Source organism: Zingiber officinale, chromosome 2B (genome assembly GCF_018446385.1).
Source record: "Zingiber officinale cultivar Zhangliang chromosome 2B, Zo_v1.1, whole genome shotgun sequence".
Lineage (NCBI taxonomy): Eukaryota > Viridiplantae > Streptophyta > Magnoliopsida > Zingiberales > Zingiberaceae > Zingiber > Zingiber officinale.
This window is the reverse complement of record NC_055989.1, coordinates 156,388,977-156,410,259: the sequence shown is the minus strand read 5'-3', so window position 1 is coordinate 156,410,259 and position 21,283 is coordinate 156,388,977. Positions and strand designations below refer to the sequence as shown.

At 36.0% G+C, this 21,283-nt stretch overlaps 2 protein-coding genes across 2 annotated transcripts; one reads left to right on the top strand and one right to left on the bottom strand.

The window, feature by feature from the left end:
* Positions 1–1,191: 1,191 nt before the first annotated feature.
* On the bottom strand, positions 1,192–2,567 carry LOC122048907 (pentatricopeptide repeat-containing protein At2g41080-like). Its single transcript, XM_042610422.1, has 6 exons — positions 2,297–2,567; positions 1,998–2,251; positions 1,895–1,911; positions 1,727–1,782; positions 1,297–1,514; positions 1,192–1,215 (listed from the first exon to the last, which is right to left on the bottom strand). Exons 1-6 carry the CDS (start codon positions 2,565–2,567, stop codon positions 1,192–1,194), a joined length of 840 nt encoding a protein of 279 aa, XP_042466356.1.
* A 12,722-nt stretch (positions 2,568–15,289) lies between these two features.
* On the top strand, positions 15,290–20,877 carry LOC122048906 (indole-3-acetaldehyde oxidase-like). The gene is made up of 5 exons (XM_042610420.1): positions 15,290–15,307; positions 19,255–20,220; positions 20,443–20,535; positions 20,625–20,723; positions 20,815–20,877. The coding sequence occupies exons 1-5, from the start codon at positions 15,290–15,292 to the stop codon at positions 20,875–20,877; spliced, it is 1,239 nt and encodes a 412-aa protein (XP_042466354.1).
* Positions 20,878–21,283: the final 406 nt, after the last annotated feature.

Sequence of the window (21,283 nt, the reverse complement as noted above, 5' to 3'; positions counted from 1 at the left end):
AATCTTCCAATTAAAACTTGAACAAAAAGAATTGGATCATCATGATGAGTTATGGTAGGGTGAATTGTTTGTAGAGCTAAAACAATTCCACAAATTCCTCAAAATAGAAATCACATACGCACAGCTTTAATTATTACATAGGACACTTAAAAGAACCAAAGTGTCAATCAAATAAGCGTAGATTAAGAGCTATAACATTCACTACATTCTAGCTGGAAAAATAGATTTTTCATTCCATTTCATCAATACAAAAAGAAAATCTAACAAATTTAGCTGCAATGCACATGCAATTCACGGGTAATTTGCACTGCTCATCCAAGCAAAAGTATATAGAGCAAACTATTAAGAAATCAAACTGCAGTATATAGATGTTTTGTATATCAATATACTATGGATCATACACAAAATGCCTTTACAAGCTCTTCATTTCATTATTCTCAAGCAATCACTAACAGGCATATAGATTAAATGAGTGATGCGAAAACTTACCACATGTACTGGAAGTGTTTGTGGATCCACAAATCTGAACTTATCAACCTTGTTTTCTTTTTTCATCTTTTTGAAGAGAAACCTTCCATTCAAGCAAAAAAATGTTAGTTTGTTAATACAAATAAAATGAAAAAAATGAGTGATGCGAAAACTTACCACATGTAAGCAACCAGACAATTAGCAGATATTGACTCCAACTCATAAAAAGGTGTGATATCTTCAATGTTCACTAGCAGTTCGTACTCATGGTCAAAGAAATCATGATAAAAAATAATTGATATAGTTTTTTCAAGGCTGTCCAAAACACGCATAGAGTAACAATACAATAAATGTAATGACCGTGGCACATTTGATGGCAAGACAGGATTACTTCTTTTTGCAATACTTTTCTTCCTTTGAGGCTTCTACAAATTGCAAATATAAAAATGTTAGTGGAAAGTTCTATCACTTATGTTCAGCATCTTTCTGAACAACCCTTTAATTGGGTTTCAATTACCATCAATGTTCTTGTTCACGCATGTAACCTCAATGTACAGATTACATGGGTGTGCTAGATCTTATATATCTTGTATTACTAAATTTTATCCAACAAATACGTACAACCTTCAATCAAAATCTAAGAAGGTTTGGTTGGAAAAATCCAGCTAAACAACTATGCCAAGCAAATGAGAAAAAAAACCAGGAAAACATACACTGACCAAATCAGAAGCTGAAAATTTGTGGTTGCTGAAACAAGTCCTCAAAAATTCCCAATGAAGAATTAAATTTGTACTCACAGTGTGGTGGCCGAATGAGTCAGAAATTTACCTCATTTTTCATCACTACCCAACGTGTAGGCCAAGCAACATGCGTCCCTATAGCAAAAATCCTAGAACAATCACGACCAACATCAAGGTTGAGCTGCATCATCAAGCGCCACAAGACCTCGCCTTTACTGAGTGGCTTGTTTACCTTGCTGATCACATCATTGATCATTTCTTTCATGATTCTCGTGTTCTTCTTGAATTCGTCAGAAGATGCCAGACCTGCAGATAATCATTTTTGTCAGGATAATCATGGGATATGAAGGCTAGATCTAATTGCTGCTCTAATTAAGATTGAATATAAAGTACCCAATAACATCTCCTGAAGCTCTAACTCGGATTCCGAACTCCAATCAGCACCCGGCGAATCCATCAACTCGTATGGGGTTTCAAGATTGTACGTAATCTCTAATTGTAATGGGAGAAGTCAGGACCTTCCTGTTGCTGCTGTTCTTCTAATTTCCTGGATTCAGAGGCATAAAAATAGCAACTGTAACAGTGATTTAATATGAACAAGCAGCATAGATAGCCATAAGATTCGAAAAGAACTGGTAAGAAGAGTATCATACCTTCGCTTTCGGTGTCAAAGATTGTATATTAACTTCTCCATTAAAGAAATCTGATTAAAGATTGACAAAATGTGAAAAAGAAAACATGAAAATTGTAAAAGAGAACAGAGGATGAAATGGTGCTAACAAAGGTTACATGGTCTGGCAACAATCCGACATTCTTCATGAGGATGAAATGGTGGAAGGCCCCTTCAGGGTCCCCATTTTGTGCTCTTCCTGCAATCACAGTATGGCAAGAGACCACATTGAGGAAAGGCAATCCTCTCAGAACCCTTTCTCCTTCTTTAAGATGACCACTTCTCATGTACATGTGAGCTAGAGAGCTCCCAACACACATGTCCTGCTCAAACCCATTGATAACCACGAAGGCATGGATTTGGCGACCAGAACCTGCATCCTTCAATCCAGCGCAGCATCACAAGGTGCTTCCCAAACCAAACTCATCGGGACGCAGGCCCTCCCTCCTCGACCTCAGGAAGCACTCGAGTCCCTCCTCGTCGAGCTCGAAGTGAGCCAGCCCGGCAATCATGGCGTTCCAGGTGGCGAGGTTCCTCTCTGGCATTTCATCGAACAGCTTGCGGGCAGCGTTGATGTCCCCGTTGTGGATGAGGCCGCCGATGAGGATGTTGAAGGACATCACGTTTCGACATGCCATTGCGTCAAACACGGCGCGGGCGGCGGGGACCCGGCCAAGTTTGAGGTACATGTGGAAAAGGTGGTTTCCAGTGAAGCGGTGGAAAGAGGCAGCGCCGACGATGGCTATGATTGTGTGGAGCTGACAGCCTAGGCGGAGGGAGCGCGGCGAAGGGAGTAGGCAGCAGGCGTTCAGGAGGTGAGAGAAGAGGTTGGGGTCGGACCATAGCTGGGGTCAGATCGGCCATCTTTCGGAGCACGATGAGAGGAAAACGATGGAGGCTGGGAGAGGGGGAGATGGTCGTGGCTGTGGGAATGGGAATGTGACAAAAAATGCGGAGGCGGAAGGGATTTGAGAGATATCGAGAAGTTTCTATTACAAAAAGACGATTGGAGCTATGGATAGTGTTGAGGTCGTGGAGGAAGAAGGGAGGGAGGGAGCGGAGGCCGGAGTCACCTCCCACCAGTTCGTTGATTCCATCGCGACGAAGGAGAAAGTAAAGTGGCTAGGTTCGTGAGCGCGAAGGGAAAAACACTGCGCCGAAAACAAAACAGCGAGGGAAAGGAAAACAGCGAGCGGGAAAATGACCAAATTTACTAAAAACGCGGATAAAGACAACGGTTTATAAAACCGTTGTAAAAAGTGTTGTCGTTTTAAAAAAACGCTCAATGACAACATTTTTGCCAAAACCGTTGTCTTTTATATTTAATAGGGAGTTCAAAGACAACGGTTTTGGCAAAAACCGTTGTCTTTGAGCAAATATGCAACGCTTTCTCTTAAAACCGTTGTCGTAGGGGTGTTGTTGTTTGCAGTTTTTGTTGTAGTGACCGAGAAATATACGAAGTAACTGAAGTTGATGAAGTATCAGAAGAAATTGAATCCAAAAATAATTTCAATATTGAGACTAACCAAGATAATTCTTCTAATGAAGCAACTTTAGTAGTTGGTGAAGAATCAGAGATATCCCAACTTTGTAGATTAGATGTTGAGCATCAACATATAAATATGTCAAATGTGCAAGTGGAGCTTGCTAGGGATGCTCAAAGTTTTCTTAACGATGAGGATGAAGATATTGAAATTGATAGTGACACAGATGATCAAATATCTCTTTCAGATGATAGTGGTGATTAATTTTTATGAACATGGTATATATGTTTTTCTTTATTTTTAATTCATTACTTGTAGATATCTATATATGTTGATGCATATTTGTTGATCTATATATGATGAATATGCGACAGCCATGCCGCCTAAGAGGATTGAGCATTTACCAGTTTTGGAGACACCTATAGATGATAGTTCTTCTAGTGGTTAGTTGTTTTGTATTTAATTTACAAAAATTTTATTTAAATATTTCATCTGTTAATTGTTAACACTATTACATTTACAGGTCGGCCGATACATAGGGAGACACGTGACACACATTCTGATCGGCTACGACGCCAGATAAGTGATCGGGGTAGATTGCCCGTTACTTTCCGTCAGAGCGATGGGCATCCCATTGGCCCTAATGCAGCTTCATTTATGACCGAATTAGGCTTCTCAGTAAAGAAGTTTGCTCCCTTACAAGCTAAGAGCTGGAAGCACATCCCCGCTGAGAATAAAAGGATGATATACGATCGAATATCAGTAAGTATAAGTAATTTAACATATTTATAACCACTCCTTTATTACTAACCATGTGCAAAATAAATTTATTTTTTTCAGGCTGCTTTTGATATAAGTTTTCAGGAGGGTTCATCGTCGGTCATGAAGGAGACCGACCGATTGATGAGTGCACGATATAGAGACAATAGATCTAAAATGCATAACCATTATAAGAAGCTATCGCACCTTCCTCCTGCTGAGCGCCGACAGCATATTCCGATTGAGTTCTGTGAGACTCAAGATGATTGGGACTACATGTGTACTCTATTTGAATCTGAGGCATTTCAGGTAACTCATTCTATAACAAACGTCTTATTTATATAAAAATTTAACTATTTGTTCTATAACTATTGTTTTGTTTATACAAAATTTTGTGTTGTAGAAACGATCTGCAATAAATGTCGAAAATTGAGGAAAACTCCCATATAACCATCGCGGAGGTTCTAAATCATTCATTCAGTATAGTTACGATGGTGTAAGTATTAATTTTATAATTATCTTATACTGTTTGTTGATTAAAATATTAACGCATTATTTTTTTTAGACCGATCAGTCACAAAGAAAAGATCGGATTACTGTCTTTAATAAAACTCATTATAGCTCGAAGAAAGGGTGGATTGGGGACACGGCAAAAACTGCATATGTATATTATGATCTTATTTAGTGAATTTGTTCTTAACCATGCATAATTATTTTTTACACTATTTTTGACATATTTACTTTTTCTATGATGATATGGTGAGACAACGTGATGAGTGTATTCTATCACAAAATCCAGAAGATGACATCGATGTACTCCAAATTGCAGATACAGTTTGTGATCAGGTCCGTGAGAATATTATTTTATAACTGCCGATACATTTAGCTGAATATCTCTATGGATTAAAAATATTTTTTTTCCAGCTGAGTTAATTGATTAAGGCAATCTGTGACTACAGTTGAATAGGCAGTAATATGCAATCTTGTTTGCTTGCTATACATATCCTGTCATGTTGTTAGATTTGATCTTCTGCCTTCTTGTTTGATGCATGCTGATGAGGTAGAGGTAGCAGTGTAGTGCAGGTTGGAGGGGAGAGCATATAGGTGCGTTCATGATCAGATTGCAACATATTGGAGCTTATCCAATCCTCTAAGAGAATGAAACTTTACCACCTTCTTCACCTTAATGTGAATTAATGCCACCTTCACCAAATCTTTCAAGCTTTATCCGCAAAGAAGTTGCAGCAGAGGGGGGATGGAACCGTATCATATCTTGGATATATGACGATGTCAATTGTCATGCACAAGGTCTACCACTCTGTGCCAGTCGCTAAGAAGAATAAATTACCATGGAGTTATTTCTAAACCAGCTCGCATTCATGTGTCAACACTTCTTATTAATTTCGAAGTCTTATAATCCACCAACTTGAGATGTCATGCATGAGAAGTTGGAGGATTATATATGACTTTGAACAAATTAATCATTCCTTTCGTTTACAATTTTTTTTTCTATCAATTTATATTTTTATAAAGGAGGGCTTCATCTTATTAATTCATTCATTCTACAAGAATATTAGTTACAAAATGCATGTCATATTAGATTAATTATATGTCAATGTTAAAACAAAATCAAAATGCATGTGCACTATGATTCTGCTGTCAAATCTGCCACAATATTCTACAAGTTTATTGAGCTCTAAAGAGGTTTCTTTTTTCAGCCTAGTAAGCTTATGACTCTCCCATCAGTCTAAAAAAAGCTTGAAACTATGATTATAAGGGAGAATATTGCTCGACAAAGCTCTTTAAATTTAGCAGTTCTAGCTTAGCTTATATTGTCAGTTCATTCATTTAAAAAGGAGTTGGAGTCTTACATACCCCTTGTTAGTCTTAGACAAGGCTCCTGTCAAAAGACATGGGTTCCTGTCAAAAGACAAGGCTCTTTACATACCCCTTGTTAGTCTTAGACAAAGTCCATTATATTCAATTTTTCTACGAATTTATTATCTATTGGCACTCTCTCTAAATCCTTAAATTGTTGTCTAACATATACCGATTTTATTATCAAATGTATATTTCTGACAATAAGTCATTTGTTGGGTTCATTGTTGGAGACTTGGAGTCTTATTAGAAACAGTGCTTGGTATCTGTTGAAGGACTTTAATCCTAGTTATTAGATGTTTGTGAGATTAGATAGGACATATCTTTGTGTTATGCATTAGTTCTGAAAGTGTCAATTTAAAATGGGTTTAGGCACACCACGCACCAGATGATTCTCTGGGATAATTTGATCATTACCTTGATATAGTAATTGTGTTTTTATGATTCTCATACATCTAGCTACTCTACCACTAAAGTGCCTTTACTCGTGCTTGGTCATTCTCATTCATCAAGATATAATTTTGATTGATAAACATTTGTTGATATGCTTCTTTGCTTCTACACTCAGCATATAATTTTGATTGATAAATATCTGATTTGGTTGTTATTTACTGTTGAGTTTAACTCTTATCCACATACTCAATATATCATCATATTATCTCATATGTTTTATTATCTTCAAAATTTTGTATTAGGTTCTCGGTACTCGGTCTGGATACATCAGAGGACTTGGAAGTGGGCCGAAGCCAGTTAGGTCTACTTCTTCAGATGCTACATCCACATCCAGATCAACTAATGTTGCATTGCGTGAAAGACTTGAATCGACCCAAGATGAGTTAGCGAACACCAAAATTCAGCTAGCAAACACCCAAGATGAGTTAGCATCAATTAAATCAAGACAAAATATGTTTGAACAAATACTTAACCGATTGGCACCTGGAGCATTAGATTCCTTGATCCAGAATTCATCTTCATCTTCAGCTCCACCTCCTCCTCCTCCATCTTAGATTCCTTGATGTTGTAGACTTTTGTATAGAAACATGATGTTCTGGAATTGTTTTGAGCTTGTTTGGATTTTTGGTTGTGAACTTGGTTGGATTGTTGGTTGTGAATATGTTTTGAATTTGGATTGTGAATATTGTTATTATATTTGTGTTGAAGTATGAGTTAAATGTTAGAGTATTTGTGAATTTGTTGTTATAGTTATGAATTTGTATATAAATATGTGCAGAGGATGTAAATGAGGATCTGTAAGTTCTTAAACCAGATATTAGCGACGATTTTATCTGTTTTCGTCGCTAATATTCATCATTAGCGACGAATTTTGTTTAAATTCGTCGCTAATGATGATTATTAGCGACGATTTTATCTGTTTTCGTCTCTAATGATGAATATTAGCGACGAATTTATCTGCTTCGTCGCTAACTTGTCTGTATTCCGTAAATATCGAAACTGGGGGACGTAGTTTTTAGCAACGAATATATATAAAACGTAGCGAATATTTTAGTGACGTAATAAATAAATTCATCGTTAAAAATAACTATAGCAACGATATTCATTAAATCGTTGCTAAATATTTTACGGTGAAATAATTTACTTTAGCGACAATAGTCTAACGTCGCAAATTAAGCATATTTCGTCGCTAATATATATTTACGACAAGCTTATAACGACGACACTAGCGACGAAATTTTATCGTCTCGAATATTTATTAGCGACGATAAAAATCGTCGCAAAATATCTATTTTCTTGTAGTTCCGAGATACTTTCCTCTGGCACGCAAAACGGACTCGCTATCTGAGCATACCATCGCGTGCCTCATAAAAAGTTTCATCCGGGTCCCTTCATTGTCATCGCCAAATTCTCTCGTCTAGTGTCGTTCCGAAGATGAGATATAGTAGTGCGTTATATATATATATATATCTATATATATATATATATATATATAAAGATGAAAAAAAGAATTATAAATTAAAAAAATTGTAAGCGGAGAGAGAGAGGGAGAGAGAGAGAGAGAGTGGGGGGAAGGGGAAGAGGGACAGAGAGATTGGGTGAGTGGGAAATTAAATAAGATAATGATTGGGTGAGAGGTTGGTGAGTGAGAAATTAATACGGGCAATGCTTTGGAGAGAGGGTGCCTAGAAGTCAGGGTAATTAAATGAGACAATGATTGAGACAAAGAGAGAGTGTGGTTAGGTAGGAAATTATTATTATCGTCTCTCTCCTCTTCCTCTTATTCCCGAGATCAAATCTTCTGTCCCCAAATTTCTCTGTCCATGTATCCCTTGCCGATCGGACGGACCAAATTACATCTTAAGACATCATGACATCCTTAAGATGTGTGCAGTATCCTCGTGATGTGTAAGGAATCCTTGAGATGTAATATGGTCCGTCCGATCGACAAGGGAACACGGGGACAGAGAAATTTGGGGACAGAGGATCCGAACTGCTCATTCCCACTCACACTGACCCCATAATTTTTTAAATACTATTATTATATATGTAATAATAATATTACCTTATTAATATCCATATTATTTTATTATTTATTCTCTCTCCCCCCTCCCTTCGTTCCCCCTCTCTCTCATTGGATTATTATTATTATTATTATTATTATTTTATTTTTACCTTTTCTCTCCTTTTTCCCTCCCTCAAGGAGAGAGAATGTCAATTGAGGCGAGAGAGAAAGTGTACGACGTGCCTTATCAATATTAAATTATTATTACTATCATTTACTTATTATTATTATTATTACTAAATCTATTATTTTTATAATTATCTCTACAACTTTCCCTCTCCCAGCCCCTCCTCCCTCCTCCTCCTCCTCCTCCTCTCTCTCTCTCTCTCTCTCTCTCTCTCTCTGGGAGAGAGAGATTAACACCCGCAGTAAATATATATCTATTATTTTAATATGATACTAAAATTGAAGTCAGAGTGAGTCATATGATATGTCAAAATGTCCGGAATTCAAAGATCTACATTTCGTCGAGGGGCCTTAATGCTGAGATGGGAAATTATTATCATCATCTTTATCTCTCCGCCCCCTCCCTCTCACACTGACCTCATAATTTTTTTTATACTATTATTATGTATGTAATAAAATTTACTTTATTATTATAACTATTATTTATTATTATATTCTCTCTCTCCCCTCCCTCTCACTCTCTGTCTCCCCTGAAGAATATTAAACTAATTTTTTAATAATATTACTCATATTATTATTATTATTTAATAAATAATAATTTTATTGTCCCCTTCTCTCTCCTCTCTCCTCTCTCCTCTCTCCTCCGAGGAGGGAGAGTGTCAGCGGGGAGAGAGAGAACCGCTTGCTAAAATAATATTAAATTATTATTATTATTATTATCTCTTTTATTTTTATTAAATATTATTCGACCTTATCATTAATAAATTATTAAATCAACTAACTATTTATCATTAGTTACTTTTTTTTTAATATTAATTATATTATTATTATTATTATATTTTTTTTCTTGCACATTTTCTCTCTCTCCGATAGGGGTGAGCATTCGGTCAAAACCGAACCGACCGAACCGAATAAATCGAAAATCGAATAAACCGAATTTCTTTTTCACCAACCAAATCGACCGAATTTCCCTATGAAACCGAACCGACCGAACTGATAAAATATCGGTTAATTCGATTTTCGACCGAATTGACCGAATTAACCAAATTTTAAAACGTTATTCGGTTTTACCTTTAAAAATAAAGATTTTATTTAATTAATTATATTTTAAAATAAAAATTAATTAAAATAATATTCTTATTCGGTTTAACCGAATTACAAAATTCAAAACCGAAACCAAACCGAATTTTCACAAAAAAAATGAAAACCGAATTAACCGAACCGAACTTCTAAATTCGGTTGGTTTGGTTCGGTTAATTCGGTTTTTTCAAATTTTTGCTCACCCCTACTCTCCGGGGAAAGAAATTATGAGTGGGAAATGGAGGCAGAGAGTGTGAATGGGAGAGAGGTTGGGTGAGCGGGAAATATTAAATGCCGCAATGATTGGGAGAGAGGTTGGGTGATTGGGAAATTAATGCGGACAATGATTGGGAGAGAAAGATTGTGCCTAGGAGTTAGGGTAATTAAATGAGGCAATGATTGGAAGAGATAATACAGAGGTGGGAAATTATTATCACCATCTCTATCTCTCCGCCCCCTCCCTCTCACACTGACCCCATAATTTTTCTATACTATTATTATGTATGTAATAAAATTTACCTAATTATTATAACTACTATTTTATTATTATATTCTCTCTCTTCCCTCCCTCTCATTTCCCTCTCACTCTCTCTCCCTCCGGAAGAATATTAAACTAATTTTTTAATAATATTATTCATATTATTATTATTATTTAATAAATAATAATTTTATTATCCCCTTCTCTCTCTTATCTCTCCGAGGAGAGAGAGTGTTCGACATATTATTTTATTATTATCTCCCGCACCTCTCTCTCTCTCCCTCGATGGATGAAAGAGAGAAGATAGGCCGGAATTAGAGAGAGGGGAACCGACCTTATCATTATTAAATTATTAAATCAATAACTATTTATCATTATTTACTTATTATTTTTTTAATATTAATTATATTATTATTATTATATTGTTTTTTCCCGCACATTTTCTCTCTCTCTAGGGAGAGAGATTATGAGCGGGAAATGGAGATAGAGAGTGTGAATGGGAGAGAGGTTGGATGAGCGGGAAATGGAGGCCCCTTTATATTTTATTTGTTTTATGTGTCAGTGTATTTATCTTTGTGCTCCGATTTTATTTCTGGAGTGTTGTTGTTGTTACATGGTATTTTGTATTGTTTGTTGGTTGTGTAAGCCTAGCCGGCTAGCAGTCTTCGTTTATAGTTTGTATGTGTGTCCGTTGTATTTCCGCTGTGTTTGATTCTGGTACATCCAAGTGGCCTATTAGTTTTACATATAACTGTGTGGTGGTGTTTTTATTGTATCAACCGAGTATGCTGCATATAAACTGCGTGGTTGTGTGTTTATTCCATCCATCTGTGACTGAGGTATATTGTGCATGTAGAAATGATTCAGATTGTCAGCCGTACAGGGGAGGTGCTGCAGAAATTTCTTCGGACAGGGACTCCCCGGGGCGTGACAAGAAATGTTGATGTCGGTGGCATAAGCATAAGATTATCAAAGCATATGGTTGTATCACAATCTATTGTAGAGCATGCAATAGACTTTATGAGTTTACAATAACATTTTTTTAAAATTTTATAATTGGTGATGTACTTATTTTAATTTTTTAAAATATTTTATCTTTGCAGGTAAATACTTTACATAGACTCGGTACTTGTTGAGAGATATTTCGCAATACCCACAAGAAAAATGATGACACATTTATAGATGCGAGATCAAAGACAAAAATGTAAGAATATAAACTTTATTACTACCCATCTTTAAAAATGATCAGTTTTATTAATTGTTTATTAGATAATACTAATAATTTTTTTAACATGATGATATGACAGATCGAGTTGCACAAGTGTTTCAACCTGCTGTAGAGGGGGGGGGGGACTTAGTGAGGTTATCAAATGAAGCTATAAATGATATATATTATGATGTTATTGTTAGTGTAATTTGCACTAACGGTGTAACTCAGGTTTTGATGAATGACAACTGAGTTTAAGTTAGGTGTTATCTTGATCTAATGCATTATGTTTGATTCCTGATTGGCAGTCGGAATATTTGATTCCTAATTGGAAGAAAATCCAATCGGGATGTTCGATTCCTGATTGAAAGTCGGGATGTTCGATTCCCAATGGAAGAAGACCAGATGCGCGATTCAGGTAGATTGGAATGTGCGATTCCTGGTTAGAGAAGACCGGACGTGTGATTCTCGATTGGAGAAGACCGGATGTGCGATTCCGGTAGATCTGGATGTGCGATTCTCAAAGTCCAGATGTGTGATTCCGAAGGTAACTCTACATCTAGTACGTAGAGGTTGTTGGGATGTATACTATAAGCCTAGCTTTTGTATGAACATTTGTTTTGAATTATTTTGAAATGAGAATCACTTTGGTTAAATGTTTACATTTTATATTTATATATATGTCAATACAGTTGTCCATTTAATTTATATTGTAGATAACATAGCGTGTGGTGTCACACAGAAGCTCATGTTATCGGTTCCTTATAAATTATAAATAGTAACTTACAACCAAGATGGATTGGGGCAAACCATTGGAACGGTTGTAGTGTAATTTGGTATTAGTCTGTCTTAGCTATAAAATTACACTAGTACACTATGTGTGTATTGAGCAGGACCATTTGAGGTTGTTCGATTTATACTGACTATATAAAAGAACAGAACCTCTGTTATTATGGATGTTCATCCTCTTAATCCCTATATAATAACAAGCACGTATATTTAGTATTTATTGCTTTAACTTATCAATGGGTGAGATTTATCCGTTAAATCAATAGGCCCGATGAGTTAGGAAATCCCATATTTATATGGTGTGTTGTTGATTATAAAAGGAATCCGTGTCTTAATTATTTAAGCTGATGATGTCCCCTTGAGGAGCTCATAAGGATTATCAAATAAACCCTGCAGGTGGACTTAGTCTGGCATGATAATAAAGTTGAGTGGTACTACTCTTGGAATTAGATGAATTAATTGAGTTATCAGTAACTCATTTAATTAACGGACATACGATATCTTAAACACAGGGAGTTTAACGTACTCATAATAAGAAAGAGCCCACATTGTAATATGAGATTGATGCGGTAGTTCAATAATAACCCTTTAGTGGTATGAGTTATTATTGATGGACTTGAGTTGGGTGTTCGGGGCGAACACGGGAAACCCAAGCCTATCGGCTGACCTAAACCAATTCCTCCTCTAGGTCCTTGTTGTAGCCTTTATATAAAGCCTCGCATCCACCCATCCAGTTTGGTTTAACTTGGTTTGGTTTAACTTAACTTGATTTGATTTAATTTAACTTGGTTTGGTTTAACTTAACTTGGTTTGGTTTAACTTGGTTAAAGAAAGGGAGATTTTTTTATTAACAAAATTAGTTTTAGAAAAAAAAAATAAAAAAGAGATTTTTTCTAAACAAAATTCTGTTAATTTTTCTTTCTTTGTAACCAACGACAAACCTATAAAAAAAAGTAGTAGGTGGTGGACCCAAAACCTAACTTTCTAATCTTCCTCAAGCCCCTTCTCTACCTAAGGCCGACGACACACATCCTTCCCTTTGTGGCCGTCGCCCCTCATCTCCCCTCTTCCTCCTTGGTGGTCGGTGCCACCCACATCTTCCCAAGCTAGGGTCGGCACCCCTCTCCTCACCCTTGAGGGTCGGCGCCCCTCCTACTAGGGTCGGCGCCCCTCCTACTAGGGTCGACGCCCCTCCTTGCTAGATCACTTGGTGGCCGGTGGCTTAGAGAAGAGGAAGAAGTTGAAGAAGAGGAAGAAACACTACAAGAATTTTTGCATTCAACAACACCCAATAGACAACGCTTTTTAATAAAAATGTTGTCGTTCGTTGTTTTACAACGCTTTTAGTGAAAAGCGTTGTCTATGGTATTTACTTTTTACTAAAGACAACAGTTTTTAATGAAGTGTTGTCTTTAGTGTTGTTGTTTATGGTCAAAGACAACATTTTTTTAAAAAACGTTTTTTAAAGTGTTGTGTATGTTTCCCCTAAACTCACTTAAAATAAATTCGCAGCCCTCGCTTTGCTAAACTCTAAACCCTCAACGCGCGCGCGCCTTCTCCTCACCACTCCTCTCCACGAGTGCCTTCTCCTCTCCTTCTCCTCTCCACGAGTGCCTTCTCCTCTCCTTCTCCTCTCCACGAGCGCCTTCTCCTCTCCACGAGCGCCTTCTCCTCTCCTTGCCGCGTGATCTCCTCTGAACCCTAATCTCGACCCAAACTCCTCACGCAAAACTCCTCACGCCGGCCCAACTCCTCCAAGTCGAGATCCCTAATCTCGCATTTCCCCATCTCCTCAATCAAAGTCAGCTTACCCTTCCTAATCTTCTCACGGCTCCTCAACTCCTCTGAACCCTTCGATCTTAGTTCCTTCCTCGCAGAGCAGATTCGAGAGTAGGAGGAACGGAAGAAAGAAAGGTAAAATTTCTTCCATCCCTCTAGAATAAGATTTTGTTTATTTTTGATTATTTTCCGAACTAGCCATTTTGCCGGATTCATACTGCATCAATTTTCCCCCTCCCCTGATTCCTATGATCTGTTTCTCCATTGACTGATGCTTTAATTTCTAATTCAGTACCCACCTCTGCATGGGATATATATATATATATATATATATATATATATATATATATAAAACTAGAGTGTCATTGAGCTTTCAGTAAGATCGCAGATTGTAACGTTGTTGGTCTGTATTCAGAAAGTTATATGCATTAACTTTTCTGTCCGTGATATTCTTCAGGTTTGCTAACAGTATGCGAAGTGCTTGCTTATCAGAGCATGTGTTGATCTTTTTTAGCAGAGCATTTTTATGTTTACCTGGTAAAAAGGTGAAGCAGCATCACATGAATGAAGGCACAGTCCTAGACTTGATTTTGAAACCTGTGCATGACACTTCACTGGTTTTGCAGTTATATATATGTAGCTGGAGCAAGAGGGGGAATTAGTTCAAGCCATTTTTTTCCCCCTGGAAGGAGAGCCCGGGTGATGCATTAAAGCAGATCAAAAGTTCGTCCGAGTTAATTTTATTACTCTTACTCACTTGCAAAAGGTCCACTGAAAACTTTAGCTTAGATGCCAGATACAAGCTGAACGGTGAGTGTTTTTGTTACTTTCTGAGAATTGTCTGTATCTTATCTCGAAAGCAGGGGCTGCTGAACACTACTTTCTACCACCATTTCCAAAGAACATTAAGCATCGTGGCCTTGATGATTCAAGCTGCAAATCAATTTTTAAGTTTAATTATGAAGATCTCATCGTAATCGGCTTCTTTGGATCTTAATATTCTCGTTCAGCCCATCAAGTGTACACATCCTATGTTTCAATTTGTACACATTATGATTTCATTGACTCATGCCCATCAAGTGTTTGATTAAATGTCTCTTCCATTATATAGATTTTAGTTGATACATTTTCTTTAGTTTAATTCCATGTAATGCTTGTTAGTTTAGTGATTTATGTTCCTATGATGTTTGTTCTTTATTTGAAACTTAGTTTACTTATAAAAGTACATCATATAGGACCATCCAGAATTGAATTAGTGGAGATTTTTCTAAATATTTGTATCAAGGGTCTACACTCTAGTACCATAAGAGCTAATGGACTACTTGATACCGGTAAAATAATTATGGATTTTGTTTCCATAGTTAATATGCGGTTAAATATACTTAGTGATGTTAAATGCAGCATTTTTTTTATCAATTAATATTGAGAGTGAAATTTTAACACGGATTTCTCTGATTGCTATTGCAAATGCATAACATCCATTTTTAACTTATAAAATTTTAAAGGAAATTTGTTTGATTATACATAATTGAATGAAAGTCCTATGCTTCTTTGGTAGTATGTATTGAAGTTGGTTAGCTGTATGATATTAGAGAAAAGGCATTTTTAATCCACGATATAATTCTATGATTATTTATACCTCTGGCCTGTTCATCAAGTCCTTGAGAATCTCAGGTGTTCTGATATCACTAGCAATTAATACATAAATATTTTCATTAATTAGAATATCTTTTAAGGTAGATGCAGATTAGATGAGCCGATTTAATCGATATCGGTTGATAAGTAATGGTTCTATTTTTTTAGGATGAAATCCGATGGGATTAGATATTGGTAGCCTAGCCAGGTGAAGATCTGATGATTGTTGAATCAAATTTTTGTAGCAAATTAAAATTGCAATTAAGGTTAATTAATCTATATCAATGCAATTTTGGTTGCTGCATTGGAATCAATGCAATTTTGGCCCTTCATACATTGGATCGTAATCGGTATAATCCTATGTATTTGCCTAGTTAATTTCCATTGGAATCTTAGTGTTATTGAACCTTACAAGGATGCTATTTACCTGCTGGATTCCCTAAGTTGCCGCATTCGCGATGATGATTCAAAATACGTAATGGAAATGTGAGTTCAGATTTCTTTTAGTAAATATTTATTATAATAAAAATCTTATTTAACAAATATTCTTAACGTATGAAGGGCCTTAAAATTGTTTAATTCAACCAAGGGAAGGAAAGGTAGGAAAAATGTTAAGTGGGAAGTAGTTAAGGTATGTGTACTTTTGTTTAACATATATTGTAATGTGTATAATTTTCATTAACAATTTGACTCTAATTACTATATATAGGCTCCTCAATCTCCTCTCCTGCGAAACAATGTGGTTTTTTTGTGATGCGATTTATGAGAGAAATTATTGAAGAAGTTGAGACTATTGAGAGAGATTCGCTGCAATCAATAGTAACATTATTTAGCTTATCTCAAATTATTTGACATAAACTATTTAAAATTGCAAAGTGATCAGTGTTGATTATTTTTTCCATTAACATAAATTGTGTATGCTCACAGTTCACAAAAATAGGGTACTCTCGTGAACAAATTGATGAGGTTCGGTCCGAGTTGGCGGAGTGCATACAAGATCATATTTATGAATAGGTATGGAATGATAGTTGCCATAATTCTATTTAGATTTAAGTTCATGGAATGGTGGTTTTTTTTGGTAATGGAATCATAGTTAATGCCAATTTTTTTGATGCAGTGCATAGTTACCAGATCGACCTTGAGCAGTTGACCCCAAAGAAAAGTTGTCACTGAAGTTTAAAAACTTGTGAAAATTTTTAGTGAATGATGATGTTTTGTGAATGATGATGTTTTGGAAAAATTGTCACTTAGGTGAAAGGATGTTTTCTGGATTAATATGCAAGCACAAAGCACTGTATTATATGTTATTCTGTAAAGTTCTGTCAGTGTAAATTATCTAGTTTCTTTATCTAGCTTTTGTTCCACTATTGGGTTTGTTTTTCTAATAATTACTCGTGCAGCAAAATACTGAGCAAGAAGCTGTAGATCTTATAATCAGGTAAAGTAGAAAAAGTTAACTACTTCATTATGCTTTCATCTTAGTATTTGTATATTTGATTTGTCTTCTTTGAACCAGCTTCAAGTCAAAAAGCCAGATCCTCTAGATAGCTGTTAAAAATAAGGTATTATTTGGTTTGTCAGTGATCTTAATATTTGGTAATATTTGGTCTTTGATGCTCACGACAGAGTTCCAACGCTGCATGATTACCTTGTTCAAGCAGATTGCTCGCTGCCTCAGTAGCTCGCATTTTCAGGTTTGTTTCATCATTGATATTCCTTCTTTTTAGTGTTCTATATTAAAAGGAAATACTAACTGTCGATGAGATTGTTATCCTCTTGCTTGAACATGAACCAAAGTATATAAATTTGACCTTTTGATCTGAAAGTATAAAAAAAAGTTAATTGGATACTAGTTTTTTATTTTTTTTTGCAGTTGCATTTGTTGTATTTTCATATGTTTCTCAGTGAACTTCTAAACAATTCTTTTTTCATTAATTTATTAAGGCTTATTATAAGTTTCAGTTTGATGGTGCAAATTGTTTTCTTTTGTAATCCATCTGTTTCTTCTTTGGTTTAGGAAAGTTGAAGTGAATCCCTTGATAGCTGTTTCATAGGTTTGTTCCATTATTTTCCAGTACGTACTGGAATCACTATCAATAGCCCTCAAGGACTGTTTACAACCTTGCAATCAAATTAATTGGACTTATAATCTAATGTATGGTCATCTGGAGCATGAATATTGGAGGATTCATGAATGACTCTTCGGATGATGAATGTATGTCATTTAATATTGGTTCATGTATTTATTTAGATACATCTTGAGTATTCCCTATAAATACCCTATGTATTTAACAATTCAAAGATGAAGAAAATCAGAAGTAGTTGAACACTAACACTTGGACGCCAACATTTTTGAGTTGGCGCCTAGATTTGACCATCTAACAGACACGGCTAAAGGATCAACTTCTATGAACACCCTTAATAACTTATACAGATATTTGTGAACAATTAGGTTGGTGGCTATCATTTATCCTCCCTTTTTGTTGTTTTTTCCATGTACCCAATGCAGTTTTCATTTCAAAGGTTCCAAGCTGATGAACAAGGATGGGTGGACACAATCAAGTCAGTGCGATTTGGAGGAGCTGTCAGGATTAGTACCATGGATTGGCTTGGGCAATCTCAATATTTGCGTCAAACTGTCTTCTGGCCTTCCCTATCATCTGCAGTATCTGAGGTATACTATGCACATTTACCGTGAATTTTCCTTATTGAGCTTGGGCTAGTGACGGTTACGAATGTATTTTATTTCAAGAACCGTATAAGCAAGTGTTCGTGCATCTAGTTTTATAACAATGCACTTCGTATCTTTGATCTAAAAATCTTCTGAAACAAGTCATCTTCTCCAAGCATGCCCTGGTCAACATGCTAGTCACCTACTGGAGTCATTTCCTCGATGGCACGGATGAATACCTGAAATCCATCCTCTACTCCACCATTCTTTGCCACTCCTCAAGCCGAAACAACTGCAAAGGTAGAGTCAACATCAAGTATTACATTGTGCCTGGCTACAAGAAGACCGGGGCCGCAAAATCTAATAAAGACAGGTCAAACATCAATATATAAACACACTTACGGTATGAAGTGCATAATAAGTGTAGAATACAGATTACAGAACTCTTTGCATAGCACATAAACTAGCATCATTATAGGGGATCCCTTAGAAAAATATTAATGGTAGGAACTTGTTTCATGATGTTCTTAATATTTATTTTTGCTACCAATGTTTGGATTTCTTAACCAGTTCCTTAGTTAACTTTCTCTATTATTGAAACAAAGTTGAGTTATGGAATTCTTACATGAAATAAAAAATATCAAACTTGGCAGTATGTAATAAAGTTATGCTCAATAAAAGAATTAGTTTATATTGGTTTGGTAAATCATGTTAAAATTTTTAAAGAAGTCATCCCTTAATGCAGTTACTTGTGATTTTTCTTGTTGATAGATGTAATTTATATTTTTAGTCCATTGTACATCCAGTCAAAATGTCTCAAAATCTCAAAATCGTTCAATCATATCATTTTGCTACATTTTAGACAAAATAATAATGTGTGATGTCATTCTCTATCTCTCCCTCTCTGGCTTTGGAATGTTTATGATTTAGCTAATAAACCGTTAGACTATGGTTTTTCCCTGATGCTCACAGATTGCAACAGCATGTGCTCTCACAGCCTTTAAGTTGCGTCATCCAATAAAGATGTACCTTGATCGTAGCACGGATATGGTAATGGTAGGAGGAAGGCATCCAATGAAAATAACCTATTCTGTGGGTTTTAAATCCGATGGAAAGATTACGGCCTTGTACTTGAATTTGTTGGTAAATGCAGGCATATCAGAGGATTATAGTCCACTTATTTCACATGCCATTATAACTTGTCTAAAAAAATACAACTGGGGTGCTCTCGCTTTTGATATTAAACTATGCAAGACGAATCTTACAAGTAAATCATCGATGCGAGCACCAGGGCAGGTACAGGGATCTTACATTGCTGAAGCTATTATTGAGCGTGTAGCATCTTTCCTGTCCTTGGATGTCGATGTTGTGAGAAAAAGAAATTTGCATACATATGAAAGCCTGAAGTTTTTTTATGGAAGTAGCAGTGGAGAAGCTCCGGAATATACTTTACCTGCTATAGTTGATGAGTTGTTTACATCTGCAAGCTACTTCAATCGTCTTGAAATGGTATTGCATTTCAATAGTTGCAACAAATGGAAAAAACGAGGGATTTCTTGGGTACCAATTGTATATGAAGTGGAACCAATGCCAACACCAGGGAAAGTATCCATTCTAAATGATGGTTCAATTGTTGTTGAAGTCGGAGGAATTGAAATAGGCCAGGGACTGTGGACAAAGGTGAAGCAAATGGCTGCATTCGGTCTTGAACAGCTATGGGATGAAGAGAAAAAATATCTTTTGGATAGGGTTAGAATCATTCAAGCAGATACTCTGAGTTTGGTTCAGGGAGGTTTAACTGCTGGAAGCACCAAATCTGAAGCAAGCTGCGAAGCAGTTCGTCTAGCATGCTCTATTCTAGTCAGCAGATTAAAGCCTCTTAAGCAAAGTTTGGAAGAGCAAATGGGATCAATTTCATGGGACACCCTTATTACCCAGGTGTGTAATTACGTCATTAATCAAATGTACTACTGTTTATTTATTGGCAAGAAGCTAAGCTTATTTCTGTAGTCTGTATGTGTTAGCTAGCTTATGCAAGTGAAGGACAGGATAGCTTATATGCATTCACTTTTAGGGATTTCCTGGGCTTTTTTATATTTTGGAAATCAAAGCAGTTACTTCCTTTCATCCATTATGAACTAGTTACCTTACAATATACAGGCAAATTTGCAATATGTGAACTTATCAGCGAGTACATTTTGGGTTGCTGACGATACTTCATCATATCTAAATTATGGGGCTGCTATAAGCGAGGTAACCTCCTTTGTAGATCATTCATATGATTGGCTTGTAATCACATTGCTAGTCTGTTTTCTTGATTTTGAAAATTGTGTGCATTCTAGGTAGAAATTGATGTTCTCACTGGAGCTACTACGATATTGAGAGCAGACCTTACATATGACTGCGGACAGAGCTTGAGTCCTGCCGTGGATCTAGGACAGGTTTTTTTTTTTTCATCTGTCCTATTGATTTTATAATCCTAAATCACAATCAGCCGTATGTTCATATACTTATATCTGAGTGTTTCTGCAGGTTGAAGGGTCTTTTGTTCAAGGAATTGGATTTTTTGTCCTATTGATTTTGTTCAATATATAAAGAAAACTTGTCAGTTACGATATAAACACACTTACGGTATGAATTACATGTATATATAACATTGACATATTATTTAGTACGAGATTTACATGTATGAAAGTTTTCATACAAAATTTCTTGATTGCCTACAACCCCAGGTGTGCTGATGACAAGTTGAAGAAGATGGCTCTAAGAGTGATAGCTGAAAGCCTTTCAGAAGAAGAGATTGCTGGACTTAAAGAAGCAATTCCATGCGATGGACACCAACAACAGCGGTTAGTCAATGATGAGGTTTTGTAAAACTTGTGTGTTTGAAAAATTATTGTCATGAAGTTAAGGATAACTTGTATGATACAAATTTAATTTGTGGATCAATATGTATACATTTTGTTTGTATAATATAAAGTTTTATTTATTTGTTAAATAG

Excerpts from the sequence above, each read along its gene's own strand:
- LOC122048907 (XM_042610422.1), bottom strand. The coding sequence starts at position 2,567 with ATGTACCTCAAACTTGGCCGGGTCCCCGCCGCCCGCGCCGTGTTTGAC. Across the intron at positions 1,515-1,726 it reads AGAACAGCAGCAACAGGAAG|GTCTGGCATCTTCTGACGAA; the intron begins GTCCTGACTTCT and ends GATTATCTGCAG. Across the intron at positions 1,216-1,296 it reads GGGTAGTGATGAAAAATGAG|CAACCACAAATTTTCAGCTT; the intron begins GTAAATTTCTGA and ends GACTTGTTTCAG.
- LOC122048906 (XM_042610420.1), top strand. Across the intron at positions 20,221-20,442 it reads GGGACACCCTTATTACCCAG|GCAAATTTGCAATATGTGAA; the intron begins GTGTGTAATTAC and ends TACAATATACAG. Across the intron at positions 20,724-20,814 it reads CTGCCGTGGATCTAGGACAG|GTTGAAGGGTCTTTTGTTCA; the intron begins GTTTTTTTTTTT and ends GTGTTTCTGCAG.